General features: G+C 42.5%; 1 protein-coding gene across 1 annotated transcript in view; it reads left to right on the top strand.

Annotated features, from left to right (window-relative positions):
• Positions 1–25,757, top strand: part of cfap299 (cilia and flagella associated protein 299) — a 118,288-nt gene that overhangs the window by 71,678 nt on the left and 20,853 nt on the right. Inside the window, exon 3 of the mRNA XM_052460825.1 lies at positions 21,578–21,668. Coding sequence (XP_052316785.1) covers positions 21,578–21,668 — 91 coding nt within the window. The remainder of the gene's footprint in view (positions 1–21,577; positions 21,669–25,757) is intronic.

The following is a 25,757-nucleotide window of genomic DNA, read 5'->3' as shown; positions in this document are numbered from 1 at the left end:
AGCCCAGAGAGATGAACACCAGACTGGTGTTGTGGTACGATACATCAATACAGACCAGAGAGATGAACACCAGACTGGTGTTGTGATACGATACATCAATACAGACCAGAGAGATGAACACCAGACTGGTGTTGTGGTACGATACATCAATACAGACCAGAGAGATGAACACCAGACTGGTGTTGTGGTACGATACATCAATACAGACCAGAGAGATGAACACCAGACTGGTGTTGTGGTACGATACATCAATACAGACCAGAGAGATGAACACCAGACTGGTGTTGTGGTATGATACATCAATACAGACCAGAGAGATGAACACCAGACTGGTGTTGTGGTACGATACATCAATACAGACCAGAAGGATTAAAACCAGACTGGTGTTGTGGTACGATACATCAATACAGACCAGAGAGATGAACACCAGACTGGTGTTGTGGTACGATACATCAATACAGACCAGAGAGATGAACACCAGACTGGTGGTTGTTCATTAGGTGATGGGACATATGCTTTACACCAGACTGGTATTGTGGTGATGGGACATATGCTTTACACCAGACTGGTATTGTGGTGATGGGACATATGCTTTACACCAGACTGGTATTGTGGTTGTTCATTGGTTGGCTTGAGAATAATAATTGCATGATTTATCATTCTAAGGTATGTATGTAATATAGTAGAATGTGATAAACACCACTGAATCGTAGGAGCTAACTACTAGCTATGTCGAAGTTGGACAGAAGAACGCCCAGTGCTGCTTACCTGAGATGCCATCATCACACAGTCCTTCTTCATAGGTGTCCGCTATGACTTCCTTTGTTTCGAAAGAGTTGCTTTCAGAACAATTGTATTTGATTGAAAATAAAAAAGTTTTGCTCTTGACAAAAAGGCACAAATGTACCTTCATAGCATATAACAATTTGCCTTGTGAATAACCAGACCTTCAGACAAACTTGCTATGCAGAATTCTTGATGCCCAACCGAAGGTGCTGCCCTATCCTGACAGCACGCCCACAAGCGAGCCACTCGGGTGCAGAATGTCGCATGGAAGAGGGCGAGGAACGAGATGGGAGTAACAACAATTTGTTGCAAGTTGGGGAAGGGGGCTAATAGCTGAACAATAGACTATTCAACCTTTACTAATGAATAGTCTAATAGCCGAGCTCGGTGTGAAAACCCCTCCTCCTATCACAGACCAGATTTGCCATAACGACCAAAGAGATAGCTTGCTACTCAATGTATAAAGTAATGACTTTTCAAATAACTTACCTTACACGTTATGTTGGCTGACAATTTGTTAGCTACGCTATTCTTATGAACCACATAGCATATCAATACAGCAGTATGTATGGTATGTTAGCTCGCTACCTAACGTTAGTAGTTATACATCAAACGTGCCAGGATATTAACTATAGGCTATCATAACTACCCAACGTTTATTGACTTGATTATTTCCGTCATTCTAAGCTTAGCTAAATGGTATAGTGATTGTGCGTTGTCAATGGACATTTGGGTGCTTTCGTAAATTCGCAAAGAGCTAGTACGCTCAACTGAAAGTTTGATTACACTACAATTAGCGTGTGGAAATGTTATGCCCCTTTAGATATTAATTTAGAATCCTCCAATCCACTTATGCTGTAGCCTACTCCCGACCGTCAAGTTGTGCAGCACCATATTTGGACACACCAAGTCATTCCAGGATTTTTCTTTATTTTTACTATTTTCTACATAGTGAATAATAGTGAAGACATCAAACTATTAAATAACACATATGGAATCAGTTAAGAACAAATTCTTATTTACAAGGACAGCCTACTCCTTCGTCATGAAGTGCTTTGAAAGGCTGGTCATGGCTCACATCAACACCATCATCCCAGAAACTCTAGAGCAGGGGTGTCAAAGTCAAATGGACGGAGGGCCAAATAAAAAATGTAGCTACAAGCCGAGGGCCGGACTGTTCGAATGTTCATTGAAAAAATTTTAAATGACGCATATAGTCTAGTGAACCTAATTGAACCTACTGAAAACCTAACAAATATATTCCAATATGATCAGATAAATAAAGCAATATTTTCTTATGGCTCTGTCAGTAATCTTTAATTTTCAACAGACACAAAAGACAAATTTCCTTTATATAAAAATCCCCATAACATGAACATTAAATGAAAGAAACCGGTATTCAAGGCACCATCAGTAGCCTATATTTTCTATTTTAGCAAAAGTGGGCTAAATTTACTTCAAAGAAAAAAACAATAATAGCAATTTTCTATCATCCACTCAACTGAAATATTTTAAAAATATAATTGGATTGAAATACAATAAAATAAAGTGCAAAAATCTATTAATCAAAAACAACACTTTGTTTAAGGAGAAGTAACATGCAGTGAAAACAAATATTAAACTTTAACTTTTAAACTTGAACTGAGTAAAAACTCTAAATATGTGATTGCACAGTAATGTTCACTTGTTTGAGGTTGAGGGTGATACTTGGTGGTGTCCCATCTTTTCCACAAGTTCATCAATGTTCGGGGTAAGGCTCTGAGCTGAGGAAATCCTCAGAATTGAGTGGAGGTGTTCAGCAGTAAGTCGACTTCTGTGTGATGTTTTGTTCAAGTTCATCAAAGAAAACAGTTGTTCACACAGGTATGTGCTGCCAAACATAGACAACGTTTGAGCAGCCTGGATGCGCAGCTGGGGCATTGTGTCGGGAGGAAACGGGCGAACTCCGCAGCACCCACTGCCGCATATTTTGCCCTCAGTGCATCATTGCATTGGAGGTCAATCAACTCCATTTGGAGGTTTGGTGGTGAGCTTTCCACGTCAACAGCAAATGGGTTACCGAGCAGTTCCAACCTGCTTTTTGTGCTTCAAAGTCAGCAAATCGGCGTCGAAAGTCAGCGGCAAGCATACCTATTTTATCAGCCAACTGTGCGCTCGGGAACGCACTGGTAGAGAGCTTCTCTTTCATGGTCTGGCAGCTGGGAAAGTGGCTCAAATTTTCTTTCCGCATCTGCGTCTCCCACAGAGTCAGTTTGGTTTTAAATGCCTTCACTGTACTGTACATATCAGAGATGACACGATCCCGACCCTGCAGCTGCAAGTTCATTGCATTCAGATGACTCGTAATGTCACACAGAAAAGCCATTTCACACAGAAACATTTCGTCTCGGAGTTGTGTTGTGTCTTTCCCTTTGCTGTCCAAGAACAGACAAATCTCCTCACGAAGCTCGAAACATCTTTGAAGCACCTTTCCCTGGCTTAGCCATCGCACCTCTGTGTGATAAGGCAAATCACCATGCTCCGTTTCTAACTCCGTCAGAAATGCCTTGAACTGGCGGTGATTCAAACCTTTGGCTCTGATAAAGTTAACTGTGCGCGTGATGATGCTCATTACATGCTCCATTTTCAAGGCTTTACCGCACAACGCTTCCTGGTGTATGATACAATGATAAGCTGTCAGCTCACCTGTCGCGTTTTCCTCTTGCATCTTTTCCCGTATCTTCGCCACCAGTCCGCTCCTGTGTCCACACATCGCAGGTGCTCCGTCGGTTGTCAAACCCACGAGTTTTTCCCAAGGCAGCTCCATCTCATTTACACATCTTGACACCTCTTCATACAAATCATGCCCCGTAGTTGTGCCATGCATAGGACGTAAAGCCAAAAACTCCTCTGTCACGCTTAGGCTGGAGTCCACTCCGCGGATGAAAATTGACAACTGGGCAATGTCAGAAATGTCGGTGCTCTCATCCACAGCCAAGGAATATGCAATGAAATCTTTTCCCTTTTTCACAAGCTGCTCTTTTAGATTGATGGACAACTGGTCTACTCTCTCGGCAATGGTGTTTCTGCTCAGACTCACATTTAAAAAGAGTTGCCTTTTTCTGGGCAAACTTCGTCACAAACTTTAATCATGCAGTTTTTGATGAAATCCCCTCCGTAAATGGCCGGGCTGATTTAGCGATCTCTTCTGCCAAAATAAAACTGGCCTTGACAGCAGCCTGGCCTTGTGATTTGGCTTTTTTGAACAGAGCCTGTCGAGATTTGAGGCCTCGTTTTAATTCCTCTGCCTTTTGTAGCCTTTGTTCCATGTCCATATTCTTGTTTTTGTCCGCGTGTTTCGTTTCATAATGTCGTCTCAGATTATACTCTTTCAGTACCGCCACACTTTCTCCACACAGAAGACACACAGGTTTTCCAGCTACCTCCGTGAACAAATACTCCGACTCCCACCTTGTTTGAAACCCCGGTTCTCAGTGTCCACCTTCCGTTTTGCCATTTTTGATGGGTATCTGAAAGTTAATTAAAAGTTGCATTGTGGGAAATGTAGTATTGGTGCGTGTAAAATATCTGCGGGCTGCCGGCTTGCTGCGGTCTGCGGGCCGGTTCTAATAATAAATCAAGATCATCCCAGGGGCCGTAAAAACCTTCTCGCGGGCGGATGTGGCCCGCGGGCCTTGACTCTGACATATGTGCCCTAGACCCACTCCAATTCACATACAGCCCCAACAGATCCACAGATGATGCCATGTCTATTGCACTCCACACGGCCCTTTCCCACCTGGACAAAAGGAACACCTACGTGGGAATGCTGTTCATTGACTACAGCTCAGCGTTCAACACCGTAGTACCCTCTGAGTTCATCACTAAGCTAAGGATCCTGGGACTGAATCGTTTTGACATTTTGTATCTTATTGGGATTCTCATTGTTGCGACAGCTACTCTTCCTGGGGTCCACATCATTATTAGACTGTTTACTGTTCTGCTTCCTTATCTACTAAATAAAGGCCTCACCACATCGTCATTAGACTGTTTACTGTTCTGCTTCCTTATCTACTAAATAAAAGCCTCACCACATCGTCATTAGACTGTTTACTGTTCTGCTTCCTTATCTACTAAATAAAAGCCTCACCACATCGTCATTAGACTGTTTACTGTTCTGCTTCCTTATCTACTAAATAAAAGCCTCACCACATCGTCATTAGACTGTTTACTGTTCTGCTTCCTTATCTACTAAATAAAAGCCTCACCACATCGTCATTAGACTGTTTACTGTTCTGCTTCCTTCTCTACTAAATAAAAGCCTCACCACATCGTCATTAGACTGTTTACTGTTCTGCTTCCTTATCTACTAAATAAAAGCCTCACCACATCGTCATTAGACTGTTTACTGTTCTGCTTCCTTATATACTAAATAAAAGCCTCACCACATCGTCATTAGACTGTTTACTGTTCTGCTTCCTTATATACTAAATAAAAGCCTCACCACATCGTCATTAGACTGTTTACTGTTCTGCTTCCTTCTCCACTAAACAAATCACATCTGTTTTACATTTGTATCCATCAAACTCTTAACACCATACAGATGTAGTAATTGTATCTGTACTACTCATGAATGAATGAGATGTAGCAACAGAAGCAGCTACAGAATTGGTACGCTCAGTAACAGTTTGTCTTGACTTGGAGCAGTTCCCTTGAGTCTTGACTACACAGGAAGTAAAGTATTTCCTTCCCCGACAATCATACACATCTGTTGCCTCTTGACATGGCTTTGCCCCGAGCCTGCCCATTGGCTCAAATGCCATAGGAAACAGACACTTCCGCTAGCGTCACTGCACACTACCTTTTCTGACTGAACCTGTGCTTCCTAGCCACCGTGCTTCTACACCTGCATTGTTTGCTGTTTGGGGGTTTTAGGCTGGGTTTCTGTACTGCACTTTGAGATATCAGCTGATGTAAGAAGGGCTTTATAAATACATTTTGATTTGATTTGTTAGCTTGCATTAGAGAACGTTCATGGTCGAAGTAAAACTACCTTAGTTATTAACCTTCTCAAACGGTATGTCTTGTTGGAACACACCTCAGGTTTCCTCAATAAACTTTTTTTTCCCAGGGAACTCTTTGGTTCATTGAAGAGAGCCTCCAACCTTGGTGTGTTCATCACAAGAGGAGGTCTTCTGACAGGTCTGACCCCTCTCTCCAAGAGGTTACTGTCAGGACAGTTTTTGTAGTCCTGGTTTAACAGGACAGTTGAGCAACACTGGGTCTTCCTGAGCAGACCAACACCATGATGTTTTCCCTCAACCAGTTCTGCTGTTCCTGCTTCTCCTCACATCTGCTCCTGGGCATCCCTGACAGTTTGATCACTGGAGGATGGTACCCACCTGCCATGGACCCCCCCCCTATGCATATTCAATGAGGAAACACAACTGAATGAGACAACCACGGGTGTTAATGAAATCTTGCAGTGTAATTCAAGCCGGCTGCGTATTATCACAGTTTGACTCTCCACTGTGACATATTAACATATTCTCTGTGAGCAAATGTTCAAACCTAGAGCTTTGAGGAATGGCTGTGTAAACACCCCGGGTCTCTGTGGAGTTCTGGCATTAAAACAGAAGAGGATGTTGTATTGAGAGTTGTTTCTCTACTAAAGCTAATCGAGTCATCTCTTTCTAACCGTTCACACCTCTGCTTGTTGATTCTAGGCTCTATTTTAAAGATGTGGTTTGTCTGATCTTTACATCACAGCCATTCATTCGTTGAGAACAGTGGCTCCTTTCATCACGTCTTTGTTCAGGTTAACAGCAGGAATGTATTTGTAAAGATTAGACTAAAATGTTGGTGTGATGGAGTAACTGTTTGACTGACAGGACAGAAATACAATGTACTTAGTAAACACTAATAGAGTTGGCTACAGGCATACAACAGGTGAAGAACTTACAGTGAAATGCTTACTTACAAACCCTTAAGAACACATTCTTATTTACAATGACGGCCTACCAAAAGGCAAAAGGGCTCCTGAGGGGTCGGGGGCCTGGGATTAACAATTTAAAATAAAATACAAATCTAGGACAAAACACACATCACGACAAGAGAGACAACACACAGCACTACATAAAGAGAGACCTAAGACAACAACATAGCAAGGCAGCAACACATGAAAACACAGCATGGAAGCAACACAACATGACAACAACATGGTAGCAGCACAACATGGTAGCAACACAACATGGTAGCAACACAACATGGTAGCAACACAACATGGTAGCAGCACAACATGGTAGCAACACAACATGGTAGCAACACAACATGGTAGCAGCACAACATGACAACAACATGGTAGCAGAACAACATGGTAGCAACACAACATGACAACAACATGGTAACAGCACAACATGGTAGCAGCACAACATGACAACAACATGGTAACAGCACAACATGGTAGCAACACAACATGGTAGCAACACAACATGGTAGCAACACAACATGGTAGCAACACAACATGGTAGCAACACAACATGACAACAACATGGTAACAGCACAACATGACAACAACATGGTAACAGCACAACATGACAATAACATGGTAACAGCACAACATGGTAGCAGCACAACATGGTAGCAACACAACATGGTAGCAATACAACATGGCAACAACATGGCAGCAGCACAACATGACAACAACATGGTAACAGCACAACATGGTAGCAACACAACATGGTAGCAATACAACATGACAACAACATGGTAACAGCACAACATGACAACAACATGGTAACAGCACAACATGGTAGCAACACAACATGGTAGCAACACAACATGGTAGCAGCACAACATGACAACAACATGGTAGCAGCACAACATGGTAGCAACACAACATGGTAGCAACACAACATGACAACAACATGGTAACAGCACAACATGACAACAACATGGTAACAGCACAACATGACAATAACATGGTAACAGCACAACATGGTAGCAGCACAACATGGTAGCAATACAACATGGCAACAACATGGCAGCAGCACAACATGACAACAACATGGTAACAGCACAACATGGTAGCAGCACAACATGACAACAACATGGTAACAGCACAACATGGTAGCAACACAACATGGTAGCAACACAACATGACAACAACATGGCAGCAACACAGAGCATGGTAGCAACACAACATGGTAGCAACACAACATGACAACAACATGGCAGCAACACAGAGCATGGTAGCAACACAACATGGTAGCAACATGGCAGCAGCACAGAGCATGGTAGCAACACAACATGGTAGCAACATGGCAGCAGCACAGAGCATGGTAGCAACACAATATGGTAGCAACATGGTAGCAATACAACATGGTAGCAATACAACATGGTAGCAACACAACATGGTAGCAGCACAAAACATGGTACAAACATTATTGGGCACAGACAACAACACAAAGGACAAGAAGGTAGAGACAACAATACATCACAGACAACAGCACAAAGGACAAGAAGGTAGAGACAACAATACATCACAGACAACAGCACAAAGGGCAAGAAGGTAGAGACAACAATACATCACAGACAACAGCACAAAGGACAAGAAGGTAGAGACAACAATACATCACAGACAACAGCACAAAGGACACGAAGGTAGAGACAACAATACATCACAGACAACAACACAAAGGACACGAAGGGAGAGACAACAATACATCACAGACAACAGCACAAAGGACAAGAAGGTAGAGACAACAATACATCACAGACAACAGCACAAAGGACAAGAAGGTAGAAACAACAATACATCACAGACAACAGCACAAAGGACAAGAAGGTAGAAACAACAATACATCACAGACAAATAGATAGTCAGTTTTACGAGGGTATGTTAGGCAGCATGAGTGAAGGATGCTTTGTTGGGAAATAGGAATCCGATTCTAGATTTAATTTTGGATTGGAGATGCTTAATGTGAGACTGGAAGGAGAGTTTACAGTCTAACCAGACACCTAGGTATTTGTAGTTGTCCACATATTCTAGGTCAGAACCGTCCAGAGTAGTGATGCTAGTCGGGCGGGAGGGTGCGGGCAGCAATTGGTTGAAGGGGATGCAGTTAGTTTTACTAGAATTTAAAAGCAGTTGGAGGAGTGGTGTATGGTGTTGAAGCTCATTTGGAGGTTTGTTAGCACAGTGAACAAAGGGAGTGAGGTTAAGGTTAGAGAAAGCTTGCTGGACACTAAGAAAGCGTTGTTGTAGAGGATTTAACACAACATCTGAAGAGGGGCCAGCTGAGTATAAGACTGTATCATCTGCATATAAATGGATGAGAGAGCTTCCTACTGCCTGAGCTATGTTGTTGATGTAAATTGAGAAGAGCGTGGGGCCTAGGATTGAGCCTTGGGGTACTCCCTTGGTGACAGGCAGTGGCTGAGATAGCAGATGTTCTGAAGTTTAAGGAGTTTAAGGAGCTCCTCGGACTCAGTGACTGCCTGCAGGGAGAAACTTTGTAGCGGGGCAGGGGGAAAAGGGGGGGGAATGGAGGAGAATAAAAAGGGAGGAGCATCGGGGATAGTCACATTAGAAGGGGTGGGAGATGAGGAAATGTTAGATGGGCAAAGTCAAATAGGAATCCTGACTTAATGAAGTGGTGGTCAAAGAGCTCAGCCATGTGCTCCTTGTCAGTAACAACCACATCATCAACATCAAGGGACATGAGTAGCTGTGAGGAGGAGGGTTTATTCTCCTGGTCTTTAACCGTTTTCCAGAAATTCTTGGGGTAGGACCCACAGAGAGAGAACTACCCCTTAAAGTAAGTAACTTTGACCTTCCAGATCCCCAGAGTGCACTTATTTCTCATTCGCCAAATTGACATTTTGAGGTGGAGTAACTCTGCCAGATCACAGTCGAACCAGGGGCTGAACCTGTTTTTAACCTGTTTTGTTAACAATGCCACTGAAAATATCCAAAAAGAAGGTTCAAGTGTCTTCGACAGAGGGGATCGAGCTGATTCTATACCATTTTACCAGAGGCCAGGTCATGAAGGAAGAATTGCTCATTAAAGTTTTTTAGCAAGCGTCTATGACAAATCAGGACAGGTCGTTTCAATGAGCAGCCATTACGAACGCATGCTGTAAAACAGGGGATCACTAAGGTCATTACAGAAAACAGACTGATACCCATCAGGATTTTTTGTGAGGATAACATCAAGGAGAGTAGCGTTTTCTGGGTGTTTGGAGTCATACCTTACACAATTGGTAATAATCTGAGAAAGATTTAGGGAGTCTCATTGCTTTAGGACTTGGTCAGTTGGTTTAAGCATATCCCCGTTTAGGTCACCTAGCAGGACAAATTCAGACTTAGTGTAAGAGGCCCGGTGAGAGATTAGGGCAGTACAGGTCGGTGCTGATGGTGGACGATAACACCAAGTAACAGTCAACAAAGAGCTATTTGAAAGTTTAATGCTTAAAACCAGCAAATCAAATTGTTTGGGGACAGACTTTGTGGAGACAACCGAGCACTGAAGGTGATCCTTGGTAATGCCACTCCACCACCTTTGGAAGATCTGTATTGCTGAAAAAGGTTATAAACAGAAAGGTTAAGATCAGTGTTCAAAACACTCCACAATACTAACCTACATGACAGAGTGAAAAGAAGGAAGACTGTGTAGAATACAAATATTCCAAAACATCCTGTTTGCCACAAGGCACTTAAGTAATACTGCAAAAAATGTGGCAAAGAAATTACATTTTTGTCCTGAATACAAAGCGTTATCTTTGGGGCAACTCTTCATATTTTCAAGCATTGTGGTGGCTGCATCATGTTATGGGTATGCTTGTCATTGACGAGACCTAGGGAGATTTTTTGGGATAAAAATAAATGGAATAGAGCCAGAGGATGAGAGGAAAGGCAAAATCCTAGAAGAAAACCAGGTACAGACACTGTGAGACGAATCCACCTTTCAGCAGGACAATAACCTAAAACACAAGGCCAAATCTACACTGGAGTTGCAGTTTTGACTTAAATAGACTAGAAAATCTATGGCAAGACCTGAAAATGGCTGTCTAGCAATGATCAACAACCAACATGACAGAGCTCGAAGAATTTTAAAAAAGAATGGGCAAATATTGTACAATCCAGATGTGCAAAGCTCTTAGAGACTTATCCAAAAAGACTCAGTGTTTCAAACATGTATTGTCTCAATGGGGTGAATACTCATATAATCAAGATATATTAGTGTTTAATTTTCATAAATGTTTTACAAATGTTAGAATCTTTCTTCCACTTTGACGTGACAGAGTATTTTCTGTAGATTGTTGACCAACAATTACAATTTAATCCAGTTGAATCCCACTTTGTAACACAACAATGTGTGAATACTTTCTGTAGGCCTAGTGAACATATCATTCAATGTAAAAACATATTCTTATATAAATACCATAAGTATGTAATAACAAATTGCTCAAACAAGCCATTTTGGAGAATTGTAACCCTTATGGAGAAATAGCCTAATTCAACATGTGCAGTGATTACATTTGCAACTCAAGTATAGTAAAAGGGAAGGAAGTCTCGACATGCAAAGAAGCAACAGGTTTAGGGATTGAGTCTCTATAGATTGAGTATCTATGGCTTGAGTATCTATTGATTGAGTATCTATTGATTGAGTATCTATGGATTGAGTATCTATAGATTGAGTATCTATTGATTGAGTATCTAGGGTTGAGTATCTATGGATTGAGTATCTATGGTTGAATATCTATGGATTGAGTATCTATTGATTGAGTATCTATTGATTGAGTATCTATTGATTGAGTATCTATGGATTGATTATCTATTGATTGAGTATCTATTGATTGAGTATCTATGGATTGATTATCTATTGATTGAGTATCTATGGATTGAGTATCTATGGATTGAGTATCTATGGCTTGAGTATCTATGGATTGAGTATCTATGGATTGAGTATCTAGGGATTGAGTATCTATGGATTGAGTATCTATGGATTGAGTATCTATTGATTGAGTATCTATGGTTTGAGTATCTAGGGATTGAGTATCTATGGATTGAGTATCTATGGATTGAGTATCTAGGGATTGAGTATCTATAGATTGAGTAACTATGGATTGAGTATCTATGGATTGAGTATCTATAGATTGAGTATCTATGGATTGAGTATCTATTGATTGAGTATCTATTGATTGAGTATCTATGGATTGAGTATCTATAGATTGAGTATCTATTGATTGAGTATCTAGGGTTGAGTATCTATGGATTGAGTATCTATGGTTGAATATCTATGGATTGAGTATCTATTGATTGAGTATCTATTGATTGAGTATCTATTGATTGAGTATCTATGGATTGATTATCTATTGATTGAGTATCTATTGATTGAGTATCTATGGATTGATTATCTATTGATTGAGTATCTATGGATTGAGTATCTATGGATTGAGTATCTATGGCTTGAGTATCTATGGATTGAGTATCTATGGATTGAGTATCTAGGGATTGAGTATCTATGGATTGAGTATCTATGGTTTGAGTATCTAGGGATTGAGTATCTATGGATTGAGTATCTATGGATTGAGTATCTAGGGATTGAGTATCTATAGATTGAGTAACTATGGATTGAGTATCTATAGATTGAGTATCTATGGATTGAGTATCTAGGGATTGAGTATCTATGGATTGAGTATCTATAGATTGAGTATGGATTGAGTATCTATAGGTTGAGTATATATAGATTGATTATCTATAGATTGAGTATCTATAGATTGAGTACCTATGGATTGAGTATGGATTGAGTATCTATAGATTGAGTATCTATAGATTGAGTATCTATGGATTGAGTATCTATAGATTGAGTATCTATAGATTGAGTATCTATAGATTGAGTATCTATGGATTGAGTATCTATAGATTGAATATCTATAGATTGAATATCTATGGATTGAGTATCTAGGGATTGAGTATCTATAGATTGAGTATCTATAGATTGAGTATCTATAGATTGAGTATCTATAGATTGAGTATCTATAGATTGAGTATCTATGGATTGAGTATCTATGGATTGAGTATGGATTGAGTATCTATAGATTGAGTATCTATGGATTGAGTATCTATAGATTGAGTATGGATTGAGTATCTATAGATTGAGTATCTATGGATTGAGTATCTATAGATTGAGTATCTATAGATTGAGTATGGATTGAGTATCTATAGATTGAGTATCTATGGATTGAGTATCTATGGATTGAGTATGGATTGAGTATCTATAGATTGAGTATCTATAGATTGAGTATCTATAGATTGAGTATCTATGGATTGAGTATGGATTGAGTATCTATAGATTGAGTATGGATTGAGTATCTATAGATTGAGTATCTATAGATTGAGTATCTATGGATTGAGTATGGATTGAGTATCTATAGATTGAGTATCTATAGATTGAGTATCTATAGATTGAGTATGGATTGAGTATCTATAGATTGAGTATGGATTGAGTATCTATAGATTGAGTATCTATAGATTGAGTATCTATGGGTTGAGTATCTATGGATTGAGTATCTGCAAAATGGTCCAAATGGGAATGCTTTGTCAGTTCATTTTAAACCAACGTCTGACCGATGGTGACAGACATTCTCTAGCTCAGTTGGTAGAGCATGGCGCTTGTAACGCCAGGGTAGTGGGTTCGATTCCCGGGACCACCCATACGTAGAATGTATGCACACATGACTGTAAGTCGCTTTGGATAAAAGCGTCTGCTAAATGGCATATATTATTCTCCAAATATAAAGCAAAACAAATACTGTTTCTTTACAGAAATCAGTTTTGCTCATTATTCACACAAGTCGTATTGTTATGGTTACTGTAAAACCAAACTCCTAGGCACACATCACAAAACCCCTTTCAGATGTGTACCTTACTTTTGTTCATTAATCATTTGGAGAACCCGCCGGCGCTATAAGATTAATTATTTCAAGGATTAAATGATTTTGTATCATATTATGACAGCTTTTTTTTACACTTTAGTTGGCCCGTTTCCATGGAAATCTTTTTTTGGGGGGTGGGGGGTGGGCCTACACCTCTCCGTTGGGCCTCCACACACCTGACAAAACATTGGCACTGATGAGTCAAACAGCAGCAGCAATAGGAGCCAGTGTCCCGAATGGCACCAATTCTCCCTACACAGGGTCCTGGTCAAACGTAGTGCACTATATAGGGAATAGGGTGCCATTTGGCATGCCGGCAGTGTGTGAAACCTTCATCGGGTCACCACCAAGTTAAGAGTCATCCTGAAGGCAGAAAACAAGCCACAGAGAACCTCTCCTCCTGTGGTTGAGAGTGTTAGTGTGTACCACCTGAAGGAAAGGACAGGGGCTTTGTTCATTTTCATCTGGTACCATTTTACAGGTTAAAACAGAGCAAAAATACTTTTGTTGGATCAGATGTATATTTACATTGATAAATGTGTGTTTTTCCCTCAAACGGCAGACGTATCATTGTACTGCACTGTAGGGCATGTGTATCAACAGTACAGTTGAGGTCTTTGGAGGGGAAATGCTCTGGTCAGTAAAACGTTGAGCCCATCCTGTGAACCGTATAGGATGTGTCCCAACACGAACAGAGTCATTTCTGTTTTGTCTCAACACAACTCATTAAAAGTAACTCACGTCAACACTGATAATGATCTTTTAGATTCTCTGAGGTCATACAGCCATATAGCATCATCAGTCATGGATTGGTTTTCCCAGAAGACCTTTCTGCCGTGAAGGGAAACTGGGGACTTCTGGTGTCCATCATTTACCCCACAGATAACATGACGCACATAGAAATACAAAGAAACTGGGGACTTCTGGTGTCCATCATTTACCCCACAGATAACATGACGCACATAGAAATACAAAGAAACTGGACACTTCAAATGCATCAAAGCAATATTGTGAATGGCCTCTTCAAGTTGGTGCGGAAATAATGGTTTGAGAAACCAAATCAGTGCAGATGTTTCAAACTAAAGAAGGAAATCCACATGGACAAACACATCATGTGCACTGGGTAGGTAAATGGAAACTCCTAAGAAATATACACTACGGCTCAAAAGTTTGGGGTCACTTAGAAATGTCCTTGTTTTTGATAGAAAAGCAATTTTTTTTTGTCCATTAAAATCACATGAAATTGATCAGAAATACAGTGTAGACATTGTTAATGTTGTAAATGACTATTGTTGCTGGAAACGGCTGATTACTAACGGAATATCTACTTAGGCCCATTATCAGCAACCATCACTCCTGTGTTCCAACGGCACGTTGTGTTAGCTAATCCAAGTTTATCATTTAAAGGCTAATTGATCATTAGAAAACCCTTTTGGAATTATGTTAGCACGGCTGTGCATGGCTGTGTGCTCGATTTTGTACACCTGTCAGCAACAGGTGTGGCTGAAGTAGAAGAATCCATTCATTTGAAGGAGTGTCCACATACTTTCGGTAGAAGGCATGAGGTTCCCTTTTGAAACCGAGGGGGAGGAGTCGGGAGTGTGATCAGCTGACTATTAAAGAGTTTCTATTGGCTGCCTGCCATTATGCAAATGACAGAAAAGAGCAGAAGTGGTGCATCCATTCTTACGTCTCAAAGAATGTTTAATATTCCTAATATGTTCCTGGGTACCTCCCAAATGCAACCCTACTCCCTATATATAGTGCACTACTTTTCTTCATAAGTAGTGGACCTGAAAGGGAATTGAGTGCCATTAGGACCTAGGCCCTGAATCGCCCCTCTGTGTGGTAACAGAAACAGTGTTGCCCAACTCAGGTTCCTTTACAGAGAGAGAGGGCCAGGCCAAGTGGGGGCAATTACAAACCAAACAGCCCCTCTGATTGGACAGGATTTAGCCGACCATGATGCACTGGGTCGGGGCCTCATCTTGTTTGTTCTGGATGGTGAATAGAGAGTGGTTGGGGCAGGGGGGGGACAATCCCCTAACCAATTGTGTGTGTTTTTTTGCATTATTTGTAAGTTATTTTGTACATAATGTTTCTGCTACCATGTCTTATGACCGAAAAGAGCTTCTTGATATCAGGACATTGATTTTTAATTTTACTCCACACTCAGAGACGCGTACAAAGCTCTTCCTCACCCTCCATCTGGCAAATCTGACCATAATTCTATCCTCCTGATTCCTGCTTACAAGCTAAAACTAAAGCAGGAAGTACCAGTGACTTCGTCAATAAAAAGTGGTCAGATGAAGCAGATGCTACAGGACTGTTTTGCAGTACAGACTGCAATATGTTCAGGGATTCCTCCGATGGCATTGAGGAGTACATCACATCAGTCACTGGCTTCATCAAAAAGTGCATTGATGATGTCGTCCCCCCAGTGACCGTACGTACATACCCCAACCAGAAGCCATGGATTACAGGCAACATCCGCACTGAGATAAAAGGTAGAGCTGCCGCTTTCAAGGAGCGGGACTCTAACCCAGAAGCTTATAAGAAATCCTGCTATGCCCTCCGACGAACCATCAAACAGGCAAAGCATCAATACAGGACTAAGATCAAATCGTACTACACCAGTTCTGACTTTTGTCAGATGTGGCAGGGCTTGCAAACCTTTACAGACTACAAAGGGAAGAACAGCCAAGAGTTGCCCAATGATACGAGCCTACCAGACGAGCTACATTACTTCTATGTTCTCTTCGAGGCAAGTAACACTGAAACATGCATGAGAGCGTCAGCTGTTCCGGACGACTGTGTGATCACGCTCTCCGCAGCTGATGCGAGTGAGACCTTTAAACCGGTCAACATTCACAAGGCCGCATGGCCAGACTGATTACCAGGACGTGTACTGCGAGCATGCACTGACCAACTGGCAAGTGCCTTCACTGACATTTTCAACCCATCTCTGACTGAGTCTGTAATACCAACATGTTTCAAGCAGACCACCATAGTCCCTGTGCCCAATAACACTAAGGTAACCTGCCTAAATGACTACCGACCCGTAGCATTCACATCTGTAGCCATGAAGTGCTTTGAAAGGCTGGTCATGACTCACATCAACATCATCATCTCAGAAACCCTAGACCCACTCCAATTTGCATTCCGCCCAAACAGATCCACAGATGATGCAATCTCACTTGCATTCCACACGGCCCTTTCTCACATGGACAAAAGGAACACCTGTGTGAGAATGCTGTTCATTGACTACAGCTCAGCGTTCAACACCATAGTGCCCTCAAAGCTCATCAATAAGCTAAGGACCCTGGGACTGAACACCTCCCTCTGCAACTGGATCCTAGGATCCTGGTCCAAGGAGAGAACAAGGCACAGCCAAGTAAAAAAATATTCCAACAAAGATTCCAACATGGATTGTCTACTCAGGGAAAACAGGGTGATGAATGAGTCGTTACTAGACATACAAAGTCATAACATGTGTGAAAATCAAATGTTTTCTGGGATTCCTGAGGACACATCCAATAATCCAGAGGGCGCGATCAGAGAATTCATTCAATCTGCCTTGAAACTTCCTATAGAGACTGTAAACAAGGTGGCTTTCCACCAAGTACACAGACTTGGAGCTCGGAGCGACAAGACCAAGGGTCCTCGACCGATCATGGCAAAATTTTAACACTACCAACAAAAGGAGAGGAAGGAGCTTAAAGGGACCAAATTCGGTCTGAATGACCAATATCCAAGGGAGATAAACGAACATTGCAAGAAACTGTACCCGGTACAGAGGATGCTATTCATAGACTACAGCTCAGCGTTCAACACCATAGTGCCCTCAAATCTCATCAATAAGCTAAGGACCCTGGGACTAAACACCTCCCTCTGCAACTGGATCCTGGACTTCCTGACGGGCCACCCCCAGGTGGTAAGGTTAGGCAACAACACATCCGCCACACTGATCCTCAACACGGGCGCCTCTCAGGGGTGCGTGCTCAGTCCCCTCCTGTACTCCCTGTTCACTCATGACTGCACGGCCAGGCACGACTCCAACACCATCATTAAATTTGCCGATGACACAACAGTGGTAGGCCTGATCACCGACAACAACGAGACAGCCTATAGGGAGGTGGGTAGAGGCCTGGCCATGTGGTGCCAGGACAACAACCTCTCCCTCAACGTGATCAAGACCAAGGAGATGATTGTGGATTACAGGAAAAATAGGACCGAGCACGCCCCCATTCTCATCGACGGGGCTGTCGTGGAGCAGGTTGAGAGCTTCAAGTTCCTTGGTGTCCACATCACCAACAAACTATCATGGTCCAAACACACTAACACAGTTGTGAAGAGGTCCACGACAAAACCTTTTCCCCCTCAGGAGACTGAAAATATTTGGCATGGGTACTCAAGTCCTCAAAAGGTTCTACAGCTGCACCATAGAGAGCATCCTGGTATGGCAACTGCTCGGCCTCCGACCGCAAGGCGCTACAGAGGGTAGTGCATACAGCCCAGTACATCACTGGGGCCAAGGTTCCTGCCATCCAGGACCTCTATACCAGGCGGTGTCAGAGGAAGGCCCTAGAAATGGTCAAAGACTACAGCCATCCTAGTCATAAACTGTTCTCTCTGCTACCGCACGGCAAGCGGTACCGGAGCGCCAATTCGAGGTCCAAAAGGCTTCTTAACAGCTCCTACCCCTAAGCCATAAAACTCCTGAACAGCTCATCAAAGGGCTACCCAGACCCCTCTTTTACACTGCTGCTACTCTCTGTTATTATCTATGCATAGTCACTTTAACTCTACCTACATGTACATATTACCTCAATTACCGGTACCCCCTGTATATAGCCTCCACATTGACTCTGTACCAGTACCCCCTGTATATAGCCTCCACATTGACTCTGTACCGGTTCCCCCTGTATATAGCCTCCACATTGACTCTGTACCGGTACCCCCTGTATATAGCCTCCACATTGACTCTGTACCGGTTCCCCCTGTATATAGTCTCCACATTGACTCTGTACCGGTACCCCCTGTATATAGCCTCCACATTGACTCTGTACCGGTACCCCCTGTATATAGCCTCCACATTGACTCTGTACCGATACCCCTGTATATAGCCTCCACATTGACTCTGTACCGGTACCCCCTGTATATAGCCTCCACATTGACTCTGTACCAGTACCTCCTGTATATAGCCTCCACATTGACTCTGTACCAGTACCCCCTGTATATAGCCTCCACATTGACTCTGTACCAGTACCTCCTGTATATAGCCTCCACATTGACTCTGTACCGATACCCCCCTGTATATAGCCTCCACATTGACTCTGTACCGGTACCCCCTGTATATAGCCTCCACATTGACTCTGTACCGGTACCCCCTGTATATAGCCTCCACATTGACTCTGTACCAGTACCCCCTGTATATAGCCTCCACATTGACTCTGTACCGGTTCCCCCTGTATATAGCCTCCACATTGACTCTGTACCGGTACCCCCTGTATATAGCCTCCACATTGACTCTGTACCGGTACCCCCTGTATATAGCCTCCACATTGACTCTGTACCGATACCCCTGTATATAGCCTCCACATTGACTCTGTACCGTAATACCCTGTATATAGCCTCCACATTGTCTCTGTACCGGTACCCCCTGTATATAGCCTCCACATTGACTCTGTACCAGTACCCCCTGTATATAGCCTCCACATTGACTCTGTACCGGTTCCCCCTGTATATAGCCTCCACATTGACTCTGTACCGGTACCCCCTGTATATAGCCTCCACATTGACTCTGTACCGGTTCCCCCTGTATATAGTCTCCACATTGACTCTGTACCGGTACCCCCTGTATATAGCCTCCACATTGACTCTGTACCGGTGCCCCCTGTATATGGCCTCCACATTGACTCTGTACCGGTACCCCCTGTATATAGCCTCCACATTGACTCTGTACCGGTACCCCCTGTATATAGCCTCCACATTGACTCTGTACCGATACCCCTGTATATAGCCTCCACATTGACTCTGTACCGTAATACCCTGTATATAGCCTCCACATTGTCTCTGTACCGGTACCCCCTGTATATAGCCTCCACATTGACTCTGTACCGGTGCCCCCTGTATATGGCCTCCACATTGACTCTGTACCGGTACCCCCTGTATATAGCCTCCACATTGACTCTGTACCGGTACCCCCTGTATATAGCCTCCACATTGACTCTGTACTGGTACCCCCTGTATATAGCCTCCACATTGACTCTGTACTGGTACCCCCTGTATATAGCCTCCACATTGACTCTGTACCGGTACCCCCTGTATATAGCCTCCACATTGACTCTGTACCGTAATACCCTGTATATAGCCTCCACATTGACTCTGTACCGTAATACCCTGTATATAGCCTCCACATTGACTCTGTACCGGTACCCCCTGTATATAGCCTCCACATTGACTCTGTACCGTAATACCCTGTATATAGCCTCCACATTGACTCTGTACCAGTACCTCACTATTGTTATTTTACTGATGCTGTTTAATGATTTATTTTATATTTTTGTTTTACTTAACAATTATTTTTCTTAAAACTGTGTCGTTGGTTAACTTACTTGACCCTGTTAAGTATAGGTAAAATACATGAAACATCTTTGTAGTGACTGGGTATATTGATACACCATCCAAATGAATTAATACATAGTGGATGAAGCCTAATTAATAACTTCACCATGCTCCAAGGGATATTCAGCGTCTGCCTTTTTTCTATCAATAGGTGCCCTTGTCTGCGAGGCATTGGAAAACCTCCCTGGTCTTTGTGGTTGAATCTGTGTTTGAAATTCCCTGCTCGACCTTACAGATAATTGTATGTGTGTGGGGGGGTATAGAGATGAGTTAGTCATTCAAAAGTCATGTTAAACACTATTATTGCACACAGAGTGACTCCAACTTATTATGTGACTTGTTAAGCACATTTTTACTCCTGAACTTATTTACACTTCCCATAACAAAGGGGGTTGAATACTTATTGACTCAAGACATTTCAGCTTAAAAAAGTTTTTCCATTTCAAAAATATTCTGCAAACAAAATTTTGACATTATGCGGTATTATGCGACTCCAAATCTACATTTCAGGCGGTAACACGACAAAATGTGGAAAAACGGCAAGGAAGTGTATATGCTTTCTGAATACCTGGATATTATGGTTACTAATGTAATGTGAAAACCTTTAGCTGTCTGAATGTCTTCTCTTGGGAGAAACCTGGTTAGTACCAACTAACTGCAGAGTCCCTTGGAAAAGGCTTCGACCGATCTCATAAATTCCACTTGAAAACATGTCCAAGTTGTACCCGTTTGAGCTTAAAGAGGCAATTAAGCAGTTGAAAGAATAACAAAGCCATCAACCTGCGGCTGTCGGTAAAAAAGCTGAGGGATGGAGAAATGTAACTGCTCTCAAATTCACAGACAGAGATGTGGATATAAGGACTGACTATCCATGATATTAAGATGATAGTTTTAACCATGTTGTTTGTTTGTTTACATTTACTTTGTTGACAAACATTGGGAGTAAAACACGCTTTATATTTTGGGTTCTGATGGGGTACGGCAGTTGAACTAAACTCATGAGGCATTTTTTATAAGTTATATTCTTCAAGAATCTACGGGTACATATCATTAATTTATAATGCCAAAGAAATGGATGTAGCACCTGCAGATTGTCCCTTTGATGCAGTGATCATTGGCTAATTATTGCTATGCATAGATTATACAAAGCTTCAATAAAGTCCCTTTAAACAAGCTACAAAACTGTTTTTTCCTTCTACAATGAAAGAACCATTTCAAACTGTTTCCATGTTGTATTTTCCAGGACCCTGGCGAGTGTGGGAAAAGAGCTGAAAGATAACTTCCTGAAAGCGCTGGCGGAGCGAGAGGAGGCCAACCGTAGTGGGAAAATGACCGTGAGTAGAGACAGTACATTATTACAGCACTCACATATCTACGTAATGGGCTTTCTCCCCCCAAAACATACCTCTACCATTCCATTAGGAGTTAGGATCTGGAGGGAACAGAATATATACATTCTGCCAGGTTCAGTGGAACCCCAACCCTTCACTTCCTCTCTCTTCCTTCCTCCATCTCCTTCCTCCCATCACCTCTGGAGCTAGTCCTCCCAGCCTTTTTGACCTTCTCTCCAGTTCACCACCCAGTTAGTGTGCCAACTCCAACCCTCACCGCCCTGGCTATGCTACCTAGAACATATAAAAAATATTCATTAGATATTGCCCATTAGATATTTAAGAAATAAGGTCCTTCGGCGTGGTATATTGGCCATATATCACAAGCCCTGAGGTGCCTTATTGCTGTTATAAACTGGTTGCCAATGTAATTAGAGCAGTAAAAATAAATGTTTTGTCAAATCCGTGGTATACGGTCTGATATACCACGGCTGTCAGCCAAATCAGCATTCAGGGCTCGAACCGCCCAGTTTATAATGCCCATTAGATATTGCCCATGTCGTTTATAATTCAAAACCTGTTAGAATAGAAATAGTAGTTAATTCAGGGCATTCAGTTCCACTGCTCATGCTTCATCTTCCACCATAGGGCTACCAGTACTGCTATATCTCTGTTAGTCCTCTCACTCACCAGTTACTACCAGTACTGCTATATCTCTGTTAGTCCTCTCACTCACCAGTTAGTCCTCTCACTCACCAGTTAGTCCTCTCACTCACCAGTTACTACCAGTACTGCTATATCTCTGTTAGTCCTCTCACTCACCAGTTACTACCAGTACTGCTATATCTCTGTTAGTCCTCTCACTCACCAGTTACTACCAGTACTGCTATATCTCTGTTAGTCCTCTCACTCACCAGTTACTACCAGTACTGCTATATCTCTGTTAGTCCTCTCACTCACCAGTTACTACCAGTACTGCTATATCTCTGTTAGTCCTATCACTCACCAGTTACTACCAGTACTGCTATATCTCTGTTAGTCCTCTCACTCACCAGTTACTACCAGTACTGCTATATCTCTGTTAGTCCTCCCACTCACCAGTTACTACCAGTACTGCTATATCTCTGTTAGTCCTCTCACTCACCAGTTACTACCAGTACTGCTATATCTCTGTTAGTCCTCTCACTCACCAGTTAGTCCTCTCACTCACCAGTTAGTCCTCTCACTCACCAGTTACTACCAGTACTGCTATATCTCTGTTAGTCCTCTCACTCACCAGTTAGTCCTATCACTCACCAGTTAGTCCTATCACTCAGCAGTTAGTCCTATCACTCACCAGTTACTACCAGTACTGCTATATCTCTGTTAGTCCTCTCACTCAGCAGTTAGTCCTATCACTCAGCAGTTAGTCCTATCACTCACCAGTTACTACCAGTACTGCTATATCTCTGTTAGTCCTCTCACTCACCAGTTAGTCCTATCACTCACCAGTTAGTCCTATCACTCAGCAGTTAGTCCTATCACTCACCAGTTACTACCAGTACTGCTATATCTCTGTTAGTCCTCTCACTCAGCAGTTAGTCCTATCACTCAGCAGTTAGTCCTATCACTCACCAGTTACTACCAGTACTGCTATATCTCTGTTAGTCCTCTCACTCACCAGTTAGTCCTATCACTCACCAGTTAGTCCTATCACTCAGCAGTTAGTCCTATCACTCACCAGTTACTACCAGTACTGCTATATCTCTGTTAGTCCTCTCACTCACCAGTTAGTCCTATCACTCACCAGTTACTACCAGTAATATATCTCTGTCCCCAAGGTTCTCCAACAGTTTCTGTATATGTCCCCAGGGTTCTCCAACAGTTTCTGTACATTTCCCAGGGTTCTCCAACAGCTTATGTATATGTCCCCAGGGTTCTCCAACAGCTTCTGTATATGTCCCCAGGGTTCTCCAACAGCTTCTGTATATGTCCCCAGGGTTCTCCAACAGCTTCTGTATATGTCCCCAGGGTTCTCCAACAGCTTCTGTATATGTCCCCAGGGTTCTCCAACAGCTTCTGTATATGTCCCCAGGGTTCTCCAACAGCTTCTGTATATGTCCCCAGGGTTCTCCAACAGCTTCTGTATATGTCCCCAGGGTTCTCCAACAGCTTCTGTATATGTCCCCAGGGTTCTCCAACAGCTTCTGTATATGTCCCCAGGGTTCTCCAACAGCTTCTGTATATGTCCCCAGGGTTCTCCAACAGCTTCTGTATATGTCCCCAGGGTTCTCCAACAGCTTATGTACATTTCCCAGGGTTCTCCAACAGCTTCTGTATATGTCCCCAGGGTTCTCCAACAGCTTCTGTATATGTCCCCAGGGTTCTCCAACAGCTTCTGTATATGTCCCCAGGGTTCTCCAACAGCTTATGTACATTTCCCAGGGTTCTCCAACAGCTTCTGTACATTTCCCAGGGTTCTCCAACAGCTTCTGTATATGTCCCCAGGGTTCTCCAACAGCTTCTGTATATGTCCCCAGGGTTCTCCAACAGCTTCTGTATATGTCCCCAGGGTTCTCCAACAGCTTAGACTTGCAAAGGGAGAGTGTTTGCTGTTGAGTGTACAAAACATTAGGAACACCTGCTCTTTCCATGACATAGACTACCCAGGTGAAACTATGATCACTTATTGATGTCACCTGTTAAATCCACTTCAATCAGTGTAGATGAAGGGGAGGAGACATGTAGATGAAGGGGAGGAGACAGGTTAAATCCACTTCAATCAGTGTAGATGAAGGGGAGGAGACAGGTTAAATCCACTTCAATCAGTGTAGATGAAGGGGAGGAGACAGGTTAAATCCACTCCAATCAGTGTAGATGAAGGGGAGGAGACAGGTTAAATCCACTTCAATCAGTATAGATGAAGGGGAGGAGACAGGTTAAATCCACTTCAATCAGTGTAGATGAAGGGGAGGAGACTGGTTAAATCCACTTCAATCAGTATAGACGAAGGGGAGGAGACAGGTTAAATCCACTTCAATCAGTGTAGATGAAGGGGAGGAAACAGGTTAAATCCACTTCAATCAGTGTAGATGAAGGGGAGGAGACAGGTTAAATCCACTCCAATCAGTGTAGATGAAGGGGAGGAGACAGGTTAAATCCACTTCAATCAGTGTAGATGAAGGGGATGAGACAGGTTAAATCCACTTCAATCAGTGTAAATTAAGGGGAGGAGACAGGTTAAATCCACTTCAATCAGTGTAGATGAAGGGGAGGAGACAGGTTAAATCCACTTCAATCAGTGTAAATTAAGGGGAGGAGACGGGTTAAATCCACTTCAATCAGTATAGATGAAGGGGAGGAGACAGGTTAAATCCACTTCAATCAGTGTAGATGAAGGGGAGGAGACTGGTTAAATCCACTTCAATCAGTATAGACGAAGGGGAGGAGACAGGTTAAATCCACTTCAATCAGTATAGATGAAGGGGAGGAGACAGGTTAAATCCACTTCAATCAGTGTAGATGAAGGGGAGGAGACTGGTTAAATCCACTTCAATCAGTATAGACGAAGGGGAGGAGACAGGTTAAATCCACTTCAATCAGTGTAGATGAAGGGGAGGAAACAGGTTAAATCCACTTCAATCAGTATAGATGAAGGGGAGGAGACAGGTTAAATCCACTTCAATCAGTGTAGATGAAGGGGAGGAGACAGGTTAAATCCACTCCAATCAGTGTAGATGAAGGGGAGGAGACAGGTTAAATCCACTTCAATCAGTGTAGATGAAGGGGAGGAGACAGGTTAAATCCACTTCAATCAGTGTAAATTAAGGGGAGGAGACAGGTTAAATCCACTTCAATCAGTGTAGATGAAGGGGAGGAGACAGGTTAAATCCACTTCAATCAGTGTAAATTAAGGGGAGGAGACGGGTTAAATCCACTTCAATCAGTGTAGATGAAGGGGAGGAGACAGGTTAAATCCACTTCAATCAGTGTAGATGAAGGGGAGGAGACAGGTTAAATCCACTCCAATCAGTGTAGATGAAAGGGAGGAGACAGGTTAAATCCACTTCAATCAGTGTAGATGAAGGGGAGGAGACAGGTTAAATCCACTTC

The sequence above is a fragment of the Oncorhynchus keta genome, chromosome 14, assembly GCF_023373465.1.
Source record: "Oncorhynchus keta strain PuntledgeMale-10-30-2019 chromosome 14, Oket_V2, whole genome shotgun sequence".
NCBI lineage: Eukaryota > Metazoa > Chordata > Actinopteri > Salmoniformes > Salmonidae > Oncorhynchus > Oncorhynchus keta.
This window is presented reverse-complemented; position numbering and strand designations above follow the sequence as displayed.